The sequence below is a fragment of the Cryptomeria japonica genome, chromosome 6 (assembly GCF_030272615.1).
Source record: "Cryptomeria japonica chromosome 6, Sugi_1.0, whole genome shotgun sequence".
NCBI classification, from domain to species: Eukaryota; Viridiplantae; Streptophyta; class Pinopsida; order Cupressales; family Cupressaceae; genus Cryptomeria; species Cryptomeria japonica.
Window position 1 is genome coordinate 165,119,540 of NC_081410.1, and position 13,390 is coordinate 165,132,929.

A 13,390-nucleotide genomic window follows, 5' to 3' on the forward strand; every position below is an offset into this window, starting at 1 on the left:
AGCAAGAAAAGATATGGGATTTGGTATCAGCTCAACCAAAAATTCCTATGACAAATTGGCAAATAGGTTTTGGGAGTAAAATATCATTCTAAATTATATATGGAAGGTCACCAGAAGGACTGACCACTTTAAGGAGTGTACCAACATGTGAAGAGAACACAAATGCAATGAGCTTTAGAGAAAATATGCATGAATTATATAAGGAGGTGAATATCAATAGAACAGTGAGAAGTATAGGGAGAATAATGGCACTATGAATAATGGACCATCAATAATGTTCTTGTTTTCAAAGAATATGAAAAGCTAAACTTTCTATCTTTTTGGTGGTTGATCAATTTCCAAAAATGACAAATTTTAGTCCTTTTAAAAGTCATTGATGCCACTAACTTATCCAATTTGTTTTTTCATAAAGTTAGACTATGACTTTCCATAGAGCATATCATCAAATAACACTAGATTTTTGGTTCATTCTTGAAAAAGCCTTCAACAATATGATATGACATATCATCTACACAAATGTGAAAACCAAAGTAAATAGAAACAAGCAATCTTGTGTCTTAGTTGCTGCAACTCCATGATTTGATTCATGCCTCATCTTTCCTTTTTATGGTTTCCCACCCATTCTATAATTCTTATGCATAAAAGTGAATTTAATAGGTTGAAGGGCATTCTGCACCTCAAGCGGGTAAATTCACATATTTTTGTAGTTGAAACAATATATACACGACTCTATTCTCATTTTTTCAATTTTATTTTGCACCTTGTGAATTGTACAAATAAAGCCTTGTTAGCAAACATACTACAAACTCGGCAAACAAAACTACTGTTTGTTCACACCTTTTCACAACTCCACATGTCCATGCAATTATGAATTGAGTTTGCACCCTACAAATTTCAAAGGATAATGCTTTGACAATCCACATGTTGCAAACATGGAAATCAAAGCCCAAGTATCCTTGAAGTCCGTTCATGCTTGTTTTGGTACAATGGACATGATTTGCAACATGTACCTTCAGATTTATTGTTTGATTCTTTAACATCCAAAAGCCTACAAACTTCATAATGTAAATTTCATTGTGAATAACACAAATTCTTCATCATAATCATAGACTATTGATTGCTATCAATCGGAGGTCATGCTCAATAAGTTTTATCGAATTGTAATGATGCTCAGATTCAAAGCTTCAATTATTGAAGTTGCTCTTGAAACTTTAGATGGTTTAAATAGCAGACTTTTCAAAGTCAATTTATAATGTAACCAATTAAGATGACATGGAGTGTAAGGATGGTGTTCCATGTGATTTCACTTGCTTTTGGACTAATCTTGTAATGTGTACCTCAAACATGCTCAGTTGGCGATTCAAACCCCATCACACCATCATGAATGGGTTTCAAAGAGGGACATGAGGAATCCCAAGAGAGTCCGGTGGGAAAGAAGTGTGGAGTGTGTCCTCTTCTAAAGCTGTATTGCAACTGTGTTTATGAATTCAATGAATGAAAGCTTGTTTGTGTGTGTAAATTACATTTTCTATCATTAATTTGTCATGGGATTGCTTCTACTAAGCTCATAACCACACGACCCTAGTCCAAAGTTATGAAATGCATAAATCTTGTGTTGCAGATAAAAATCATAAACCACATTTATTGTATGCATTGGACATTAGCACAATGGTTACTATCATCTGTTATTTTCAAATTTCCAATGTTGCAAGGTTATCAAGGTCTCTGACCGGTGTCTTTCTTAGATGATCAATTGAAATTAGTAAAATATAAATTCTCTTCATAGCTATAGCATGGAAAGTCAATCCGAAAGATATAAGACAACATGACAGCAAAGATGCATAAAAAGCAATTTCTATTAATATCTGCTCCTCTCACTACAACCATAGTGCAGATTGACAATTGAGAGAGCCAACTCCAGAGTGCTAGATCTCAATGTTCACAGAAATTCACTTCAATGGAGACTCAACTGAAGTCAAATCTCCACATGGAATCATCACCCAGCCTCCTCAATAATGGGACTCTAAACGCAATCTGATCTTAAACTCTGCCACATTAAAGCCCCACCTAATATCCCTGAAGCTTAGTTTGGGTAACCAATCAAGAAAATAACAAATCTATATTTTCAATGACACCAAAAGATGCATGGAGAAAGATATTTAGATCTTTGATGATATGCGATCCAAAAGAATTGTTAGGATGCCCTCTTAAAAGACAACCGACTCCTTTTTCAGAAAAATCCGGGTCACTCTAAAAAGTTATTTGTCATTGTAGGACAATAGTATGAAACGAGGTACACAGTTTCAGAATCATAAATTCTTCAACCATATTTTGAAATCAAATAGATCACCTTGCCCAGCTAGCTTTCTTCTGGAGCATTACTATCTGGTTTGATATCAGGTTCTGATGTTGAATTTCCATTCAAGTGAGTAAGCTTATCACCTGTAGCCCAGTAATCAGCAGTCTTTATATCGTCTTGCCGCATAAGCTTTGAGAACTCAGTATGATCATATTGCGAGTTGTTCTTGCCCCCAAATTCTACTTGAAGCTTATCCAAATCAAAAAGTCGCTGCATAAGGCTGGCACTTTCTTCACTCTTTGTGTAAATAAATTTCACTTTCTCGACTGTCTTTAAATCAAGGAAGAACTTGACTACCTGCATATATAGAGATCAGAATATTAGCTTCTACGTGAAAATGAGAGGCAACTAACTATAAGAAATAAAATCAGCATAGTGCACATTTTGCAGAGTATTGACCTTCCAAAAGGCTTCAAATATCCTAGGAGGGTTGTATAGTAATGCAACTGCCAGCCTCTCAGGATAGTGATTTTGTAAGATATTTGCGGTTTCACGAGCTGTCTTAATAGGCACTGAATTTGACAAAGACCACCCACTGAAATCAATTAACCATACCATCTGTTCCTGGCCTGATGGTAAATTAATAACAGCATTCTCAAGTAGATAAACAAGGTGACGTAGTTGATCATCTTGTGATGTGGTATTCTGTAAAAACAAAACAGCATACACATGATTTGAATGCTATTCACTATTCCGAAAGTAAACATATGCTTAAATTACTTCATTACTACGGAAGAGACCTGCTTTCCAGGTCGTAGCACAATGACAGTTCTCCCCAAACGATCAAGATAATTAGCCCTGTATATTTTCCCAGTTTCGCCTTCTAGAGCAACTTCATCCTGAAAGAGGAATATTGAGAATTAGATAAATGAACTCTTAATTATAACTTGAAATTTTTTATCAGACAACTGGATCTACTGAAGATTTAGCTCGACTTTAGAGCTAAACTGATGGTCTTCAATAAAACTTTCATCCCATCCTTTCTAGGCCATATATAATTTGACTGTACAAACCTGAGGAAAATCCATTTAAAAATATTTCTATATCAACTATGCAAAAGTAAAAGATGTTCTACATCACACAACACTCTACATTAGGCAAAAACCAAAGAGAATATAGCAGAGGACAATCTCAAAGGCAATGAAGCAAGGATTTCAAACAGAAGATATATAAAATGTCTGTTAGCAATGCCACTTCTACAGAGCAATCTAAATACTTCAATGACATTCTCTATGATTTCTTGCAAGAGACATCTTACTATTTACATCCAACTAAAGGTTTGGTAGTAACCATTAGCCCTTTACTAGGCCAACCAAACAAGAGAAAAAATATAACAAATACATTGAAGACTAACCTAAGGTAGTCCACATGGGTAGTCCACATGTCAGCTACTCCACATCCCAAATATACATAATTAAAAGTTTAAAACAGTAATCATTACCAAGGGTTAGGGGCATAACATGCCCTTCCTTGGAAAACATACTTTTCCTTATAATTTGAGAGGTGTCAGAGTTGCTGTATTAACATTTCATCTTCCCAAGTAGCATCCTCATAACATGCCCTTCCTTGGAAAACATATTCCGCAATCAATCTTGATTTCAAGCTCCAAGGTTGGGTTCTCTTCTCCATCCACCTCCAAATTATCCACCTGTACTGGGATTTGCATGTCTAGGACTTTTCTGAGGATGTCTTCGAACTAGGTGAACCTTAGAAGGCAGTAACTCCAATTTGTAGACAATTGCTCCAAAATTGTGGATTAACTTAAAGTATGATATAATGTGTGTTAGACATTATACTCTTTCTGTTGATTAAGAAATGATTGTTAAAAGGTTGTAGCCTGAGAAAAACCCCGCAATCCACAACAAATTATTAGTCTGTGACATTTAATCATATTTTGTACTTTCTTCAAGGCAAAGAGTATTTTGTTGCTCCTGAACATAAGAACATAAGTCTCAGCTATGTGCACCTTTATGAGGGCCTTGTACATATCTAATTGTGTTGGACAATGGATACCCATAGAGTACTTCCAAGGAAGTGTGACAATAGATACCCATAGAGTACTTCCAAGGAAGTGTCTCGGTGGAGGGGGGGAAGATTATGGTATACCAATACTCTGATAAAGGAAGCGAAGAAGCCCCTCAAGCCACAAGGACTGTTTAGCAAGGGAAAATCACTTTTAATGATCCCAGCTTGCCTGTTTGATTGGCAGTAATAAGATTGTAATTTCATGCCCCAAAGTTAGTACCTCTCTTTAATCAATCTTCTCAAGCCCCCTGTGTGAATATTAAGCATGAGATTACAAAGTTATAATTGAAACTTTTGGTATATTTGCTTACAATTTGAGATGTTAAAATTTATATAGATAACCACCTGTGATGCCACAATAGTCCAATAGATTGTCATATATCACACCATCCACCCTTACAGCAAACTGTTGGAATGAAATGGTATTCTACATTATTGATCCAAATTGATGGAGTCTGTCCATCTGATTGAATGATTTCATATTCCATGTCCTACCAAATTGAGCAAAAAAGGTCACTTCACATTGATCATCCATAAGAAATACATTTTCTTGTTTTCGAGCATATTGGCAATATTGATATTTCTTCCCTTCCAAGTACAAGGCTACTAATGTCACTATCTATTATGATTGTCAACCTATTGTATACTGTTACCACTATTCTTGAAATAAATATTTTCTTGCACATTGTCACATTCAATTTTATTCTAGATGAGCTCCTGTAATCCTGGAATGAATATGTTCAATAGATTGTCATACGTGAGACCATCCACCACAAAAAAATTAAAAATACATACATTATTCATCCAGTTTGGTGAATTCTGCCTAGCTGATTGAAGAAACTTTTATTTTATGTCCCAGAAAATTCAAAGAGGCTATTTATACATTGATCTTCAACAAGGGACATCTTTTTTTTGTTTGAGAGCCAGTAGCATTATTGATATTGCTTCCCTAACAAGTACAGAGCTACTAATGACACTCTCTATTATGATTAAGTCTGTTGTAACTCAAAGAACTATTCCATCTAGTTGATCCATGCCAGGATCCTTAACATTACACTTTTGAGTACACAACAATGGAACATTGTAATTGTGTGCCTCAATGTTACCACTATTGTTGAAAAAAATCTTCTTCTGCTCCCTATGTGAAGATAAAACAAGTAGAAGTCTAGTTGGTTGAACTTTTAGCAGATTTTCTTACATTTTTATTCATTGATAACATTGAGGCAACTCCTGTCATTGAAAGTCTGTCATATCTTGCTTAGTAATCACATGCCATCAGAGATCATGCATCACCATTTGGATATTTGCTTAGTAATCTTTGTAACATATAGCCCCTCCATTTTTATGCAACTCCTGTCATTGAAAGTCTGTCATATCTTGCTTAGTAATCGTATGCCATCAGAGATCATGCGTCACCATTTGGATATTTGCTTAGTAATCTTTGTTACATATAGCCCCTCCTTTTTTTTAAATTCTTTGACAAGAAACTCAATGAAATGTACATGCATGGTTTATTTAATTGCCATCATAGGACTGATAAAACATTGTTCAACATACATATGGCTGCAATTACAATTTTTCTCAAAGAGTACACATTAAAATGAAAGCTCAATACATATAATGCATATTTTACGTTTACACAATTGAAAATACCTCAGGAAAGGTATCAATGAGTAACAACACAGGTACGAAACTTGCCTCCCACTGTTCAGAAATTTACCCAAAAGCCTAGGCATTCCCTTCCTAGAAACTCATGCCAATCCTCCTCATAGGTGCAGCCTACAAGGTGAAGTCCACCACTTATAAAAAATCTTAAATCTACTACAAACCATGAACAAAGGCCGATCTTGGCCACCCAACAATGACAAATGGATTCGAAAAATACCCAGAAACATCAGCAACAATCCTCAACCTAGGCATTCAAAAAGATGGTGTACAGCCTGTCCTCAACTATGGTTAGACCAGACCTGGTGTGCATTGAAAACATCAACCAACTCAACAAGAATAATGTCACCAACCCTGCCAAAATCATCCAAAGAAACATGCCTCCAAACACCTATCAAAAAATCCATAAAAATCCTCATTTCCTTCAAACCCCCGGATCCAAAAACTTTCAAATAATCACCACCAAGAAAGCTCCAGCGTAAATTATGATCGAATCTATTAGCAAAATCAACCAGGGAGTATCTTGCACCACTGTGGAGGATATTCTTCAAGAGAATTTTCGTCCTTGTTAGCAATCGATCTTCAACATAAAAATGAAAATAAGCTCGAAAGTCTTTATATATATCTCCAATCCCAACAGCCCTTTTGGAATAAAATGTTAAATTTATATAAAATAATTTTCTCCTGAACTTGACCACTCACTCCAAAAAGTTAAAATCACTTGCAAAATAAAATAAACACTTACATGTATTATAAAGTCAAAACATTATAACTTAAATATTTATTTAAAATAAAACACTTGACTTGCGAAAAGCATTGCCAAGACACCGAATGCAAAAACTAAGAGTGTCAAAGAGATATTGGTGCCAAGGGATGATGATGGTGCAAAAATGGTGGCTTACTAAAAATAGCCATGGGCTCCAAGAAGTGTGAAGCACAAACCACGTGGGCAAAGATGATTCTGAAAGCATCACTGTGAATCTCACTGACAACAGAGCTCAATGCCATAAATAGAAATGTTGAAAGAACATAACTACAACTCCAAGAACAGTGCAAGACTCTAACCACCCACATTAGCCTGCGAGAGCCTAAAGAATAGGCTGATGGTCACCAAATTGATTGGGCTTAAAGAGAGGACTTTAGTATCCTCCCTCCCCAGAATTGGTTGTCCCCAAGCAATTGCAAATCTGGATGCTGCAATATTTGCTCACCCTACCAGGTAGCATCCTCAATTGGCAAGTTTCTCCACTTCACTAAGTACTCTTTCATAGTCTTCCTTAGAGATCACTCCCTATAATCAATGGTAGCCTCTTGAATGAGAATCAATTTCCCTTATCCAATGGTGGAAACTCAAAAGAGGGAGCTACATAATGCCCAAATGCCTTCTTGAGGCGAGATACATGAAAAGCATTGTGCAATAGTAGCTCCAGCTCATAACCTACTCCTCCAATCCTCTTGGAGATCCTAAATGGGCCCTAACATTGTGGCTTCAACTTCTTCGATCCACTCTTCATGCAAGTGGACTTCCTACAAGATTGCAGCCTCAAGTAAACCATGTCACCAACCTCGAATGTTCGCTCTCTGCAATGTCGATCTGCATACAATTTATGCTAATATTCATTATATCCTGATTCTTCTATAAGAAATCCTTGGCTTTTGGCACCCTACTATCTCCAAACAACAAGTCAATAAAGTTGGTAACTTTATATGCATACAAATCCATAAATGGTGACATCTTAATTGACATGTGGTAGGTAGAATTATAACAGTACTCAGTAAGGAGCAAACATCTCACCTATGCCTTCTACTGCTTTGAAATGTAATTATGGAGATACCCTTGCACCCACTTGTTTGCTATATTAGAGTGCCCATCTATCTGTGGGTTATAGGAATGAGCTTAGTCCCACTCAATATGAAAAGTTCTTGCCAAAATAAGCTCAAGAATTTGTTGTCCCTGTCACTAATTATGTTCTTGGGCAACCCATGCAATCTGATTATCTGATTGAAAAACAAATGTGCTACCCGTGCTGCTGTAAACACTGCTAAAATAGCAAAGAAATGATCAAATTTGATTAATCTATCCACCACAACATAGATACAATATTTACCTTGCAAAATGGGCAACCCTATGATAAAATCCATTGAAATACTTTCCCATTTTTATTGGGAATAGGCAAGGTCTGCAACAAACCAGCAAGATAAGTATGCTCATTTTGATTTTAATGACATGTGGAACACTCCTGACTGTACTTAAAAACTTCATATGCAAGTCCTTTCCACGTAAACCTTTCTTGGATCTGCTTGTATGTCTTGAAAAAAACCAGGTGACCAGCCATAGGAGTATCATAAAAAGATCTCATAACCTTCACCTTGAAGTCTGAAGTGGGTACAAAATAAATTCTTTGTAAATGATAAGCTCATTGATTATTGCATACCTATCAACCTGTATAGTACCCTCAATGATGCTAGTAGCCCAAAATTCATTAGCATACTCAGCTAAAATTAGCTCTGTACAATCCATAATGTTACAGAATAGAATATCGCGCTCAAAAAACTCACAGCTTCGTTCAAAGACAAAGCACAAGATTGGTATAGATCCTTGCCTCCTAACTCCATTAGGGATTGAGACCAGCTTGGGACCACTTTTTTTGAATGATTCACTTTGAAGGGAGATCGCTCATCCTTCTTATAAAAATTGATAACTATAAAGAGAGCTCTGCAAGAAGCTAACAAATTTCAACCCCAAGTTCCACTGAACCTAGAAAAGGATCCTGATGGTGGCCCGTCCTCCTCCGGACATGGATTTTTGTTTTATCTCAAAGCTTTAAATTCTAACATAGCAGTGATGATCCAATAGCTAGAAGGCACCACCTTGCTAAATGCATATGACTTGGTAAGAGTGGAGAACAATTTGATAGATGCCAAAAGGCTCCCGCCTGTTGACGTGTATTTTGTACACAATCATATACAGAATAAAATACCCCAAGGCATCTTATCCTCTCTTGAATAAAGTCGCTAACTGCTGAAGATATCGCAAGAAGGATCAGTTAGGATGACTCCAATGTTCTTTTTAGTAGGGTCTCTACGTGTGGATAAGCTCCAGTGGTATGATGTGCTTTGCTGGAATCACAAGGGGACTTACATTTAATGATTGAACTTCTGATTTGCTTTGAATATTGCTGGAACACAGGAATTTCACTAGCTTAGATTTGAAAAAATGGAAAAAAGATGAGGGCGAAGAGAGGATCTAATCCTAATACTAAGAATGTAGGAGCAATGATTGATCTTTGATGAAACTCTAACTAGGTCTTGTTTTGACATCGCAGGACCATCTCCACAAGGCTAGTGCGATCTTCGAAGGGAAGCTTTATGATGTTCAAATCATCACTGCAGGCATAGACACCATCAGGTTGATGCATATCAATGAAGAAGCGACAATTGAAGTTAGGCTTAAGCTGAATGATTCCAGTTGACTACGCAAGGCAAGTCTGCAATCAACAAACTGCTAGTAGTATGGATGTACGAATTCCACCATCAATCAAGCACATTTCTTCCACTCATCTAATAACATGAAATCAAATACGAGAAGTATAAAGACCATGCAAATTGTCGAATCAACCCATAAATTTCACCATTTCTTCAATGAAGTTACAAGTCTTTTACAACAACCTCTTGGCAACAATCTTTGCCTTCTCTCTCTACTCTACTCTAATTGCTATTCTAATCACCTTCTAACTACTCTCTATTCACTAACTAACTCTAACTCTCTCTAATTAGCCTTTACAAAATGAAATGCCAGGGCTTATATAGTGCCCTCAATACAATTTGATGGCTTTGATCAATTCAAGATCAATGGCCAAGATTTTACAATGAAAACCCTAATTAGGGTTTGTTACAACCATTACATAACATTTAATGCTTGACCAATGATAAAATTATATTGCTTGGACACATGTCCTCTCTGAAAAAAATCGACCAATGGATAGCTAGGGTAGGTACATTGGAGTTTGTGCCACCTTCTATGAATTAGGTACATTGAACCTGGACATTGTTGAGGTGGACCAATCCGACTGGAGGAGTGATGACTAGGATGCCACCTCGTCTGACGCTTGTAGCTTGGTAGATATTCAATTTGATGTCATTGAGAAGCTATCTTTAATTAACTCTTGTTCTAACTCCTTTTGTCCTTGATGTGCAAGACGATTGATGTACCTTGCCTTGGAATGCTGGATTTGGAAGAGGTCGCCCTTGATGACGTTAGTCCAAAGAAGGCCGTCCTTGTCGATGCTAGGCTGGAGGAGGTCGCTCTTGACCTGGCTTGATTTTCCTTGAGAAGATCTCCATTTGATGCCTACACAACATTTCAAAATTAGAAACATGATTTTGCAATATATAACATAGATTAGATTAATTTTTAGGAAACTTCATAATAAATCCTTGAGTTATTATTTCCTAAAAAACGATTGAGCTATTATAATTCAAAATTCAAAATTCAAAATTTGAAGGCTATGACGATCAACAATCAAAATCAAAACAATAAATCCATATCGCCATACCTCACTTGAGAGCTAACTCTAGAATGCAAAACAAGGAATTTGCCTAGGCAAAATTAATGTTTGAAGCCTTTTCCACGTGATCTTCAAGCGAACGTCCTTCCTATCAACTTCGTCACCCTTGGGGTCTTTGATGTGATCTTCAATATTTTTGGCAAGTTCGCCTTAACTCTAACTTCAAGCTCGCACTCCCCTTTGAAGATGTTTCGCACCACCTTTGCTTTCTCCAAATCGCATGTAAGAGATGATTGAATAATGATTTGAAAATGAAATTTTCACCCTCCCTTTATAGGCGCTTACCCCATGCATTACCTTAGGCCGACTTTTGCAAAATAAGGTAATTAAAAGCAATTTTAAAATAAAACCAAAGGCCGACTTTGTAAGAATAAAACAAGTAAATCCAAGCGCTCCAAGTTTTCATTTAAAATAATAATTAATTAATTAAATGCCATCGTTTTTAATTAATTTGTTTTTTTTTTTTTAAATAGGCAAAATTAATCAATTAAATGTTCATGCGTTAATTTTTAAATGCTATCAATTGAATATTCCAATTTATCGATTTTTCTAGCATTTAATAAAATTCAAAAAAAATGTTTTAACGCCAAAACTTGGAGATGGTGGAAAGATACAAACCATTATCGCCCTAGTCCCTGACTGAGGGGCAGGAGCGAATTGTCATTTTAGCCTTTGATTTTCGCCTTTGACGTTCAAAATCTCCATCTTTACTTTGAAACTAGCATTTTCGCTAAGAACCTCGAGCTTGATTGATTTGATTTTGTGGATGAGTGCCTCCTGAGGTTGATATCGCCCTGGTCCCTTGGTGAGGGACAGGAGCGATCTTGGTGTTTTCTCCTTGATCTTGCTTCTTCAATCACCAATCTTCATTATATGGCAAGCAATGACGTTATCCCTTCGCTTCATGCATATTCTACTTGTCGTTAACAAGGCATATTCGATGTTTAAATGGTTTTCGCCCTGGTCCCTTGGTGAGGGACAGGAGCGAATTTTATGCTCTAGCCAACATTTGCTATCTTTCAACCTTTGCTTCTTGTTCATTGCCTCCCAAATGATATCTTCGACCTTGTGTAACCTGGCTTTGTCATGATTTTGAAGGAAAATGAATGATCTTGTGAAAATCGCCCTGGTCCTCGCCTGAAGGATAGGAGCGATTTTGTCTCCTTGGTTGAATTTGATCATCTTTTGACGTTTTGATTTTCTCGCATATCATCTTCTTAACATACCTTTGATACTTTGTAACCTCGCACAACCTTGACTTAGTGTGATTTTTGGATGAACTGGCCAATATGGTAAATATCGCCCTGGTCCCTGACTGAGGGACAGGAGCGAATTTGGGCATCTTGGGCTCAACCTTGTTTGTATCAACTTGCAATCGCTTTCACCATGTAGAATGAGGTCCTTTGATCCCTCTTGGACACTTGAAACTTGATAAACCTTCAAAACCCAAGCCTTCATAGAAATTTCGCTCTGGTCCCTGACTGAGGGACAGGAGCGAATTTGGGCATTTGGTGCAAATTGTTCAACTTTGGCGGTCTTTGTAACTTTGTTCTTCGTCGAGACACCTCCAAACGTCCTTGCCACCTTACTTCTTGACTTGGAGTGATCTTAAACTTTGAAGAAAGGTAAATTAACTAACATTTCGCCCTGGTCCCTGGCTGAGGGACAGGAGCGAATTTGCAATTGTAGGCTCCATCACACTTTGCTAACTTCAAAATTTATCTTCAATAGACTCGTTACGCCTCCTTTGCTTGCCTCAAACTTAACACTTACTCGATCTTCGCCCAAAACTTGTCTTATAGGGAAAATCGCTCTGGTCCCTGAGAGAGGGACGGGAGCTATCACTTAAATTCGCTCTGGTCCCTTGGTGAGGGACAGGAGCGATTTTGCTTCTAGGGTCAATTTTCCTCATGATTGCGCTTTCAAATTATATTCAACTGATAAAATGTATCTCCTTTGATCTTCTCAATTCGCGAAATCGTTCAAATCTTTCAAGGACAAGGCAATTTTGGATTTCAAGCTCCGGTCCTTCAGTGAGGGACAGGAGCAATTTTTGTCCTCCAGGCCCAAATGCTTCACTTTTCACCATGAAATGTCTTTGCTAGGGAAGATATCATCCTGCTTCATGCTATGAATAAAAGTTAATGTCCAAAAAAGGTCTAAAAATGTGCATATAAAGAAAATCGCTCTGGTCCTTCAGTGAGGGACAGGAGCGAATTTGACCTTCTAGGCAAAAACTTCATCATTTCATTGCTTTTGATCAAGTCTGGATGCTCCATCATGTTCATTTTGTCCTCCATCATGCCTTTGATGTCTCAATTTGTCCAAACGAGGTCAGGAATGACTCAACTAAGCTTTTTCGCTCTGGACCCTTGGTGAGGGAGAGGAGCGCTTCGCCTTGGTCCTCCTGGGAGGGACAGGAGCGAAATTCGCTCTGGATCCTCAGTGAAGGACAGGAGCGAAATTTGACTTTTCGAACTCTCTATCAGGATAACTTTTATGGAATATAACATTTAAGTTATATGTTTCTTCTTTCTTATACTTTAAGTTATATTCCATATATACTTTCAGGATGTTTGAGAGTGGTTTGAGACCTCCAGGAGTTATATTGCAAAATCTAGTTTTTTGAGGTTTTTCAGTTTCCAGACTTAGTCAAATTTAAGGATTAGGACATTCCAGACTTAGCCAAATTTCAGGATCAAGACTTTCAGACTTAGCCAAATTTTCAGGACATTCCAGACTTAGCCAAATTTTCAGGATCAAGACATCACTC

The 13,390-nt window shown here is 37.1% G+C and overlaps 1 protein-coding gene across 2 annotated transcripts in view; it reads right to left on the minus strand.

Annotated features, from left to right (window-relative positions):
* Positions 1-1,838: 1,838 nt before the first annotated feature.
* Positions 1,839-13,390, minus strand: part of LOC131033289 (uncharacterized) — a 35,482-nt gene continuing 23,930 nt past the window's right edge. For both annotated transcript variants that reach the window (XM_057964470.2, XM_057964469.2), the window contains 3 exons: positions 3,100-3,198; positions 2,759-3,004; positions 1,839-2,656 (listed from right to left, as the gene is read on the minus strand). In XM_057964470.2, the coding sequence (XP_057820453.1) occupies positions 2,360-2,656; positions 2,759-3,004; positions 3,100-3,198 (642 nt within the window). In that variant the 3' untranslated portion in view covers positions 1,839-2,359. The remainder of the gene's footprint in view (positions 2,657-2,758; positions 3,005-3,099; positions 3,199-13,390) is intronic.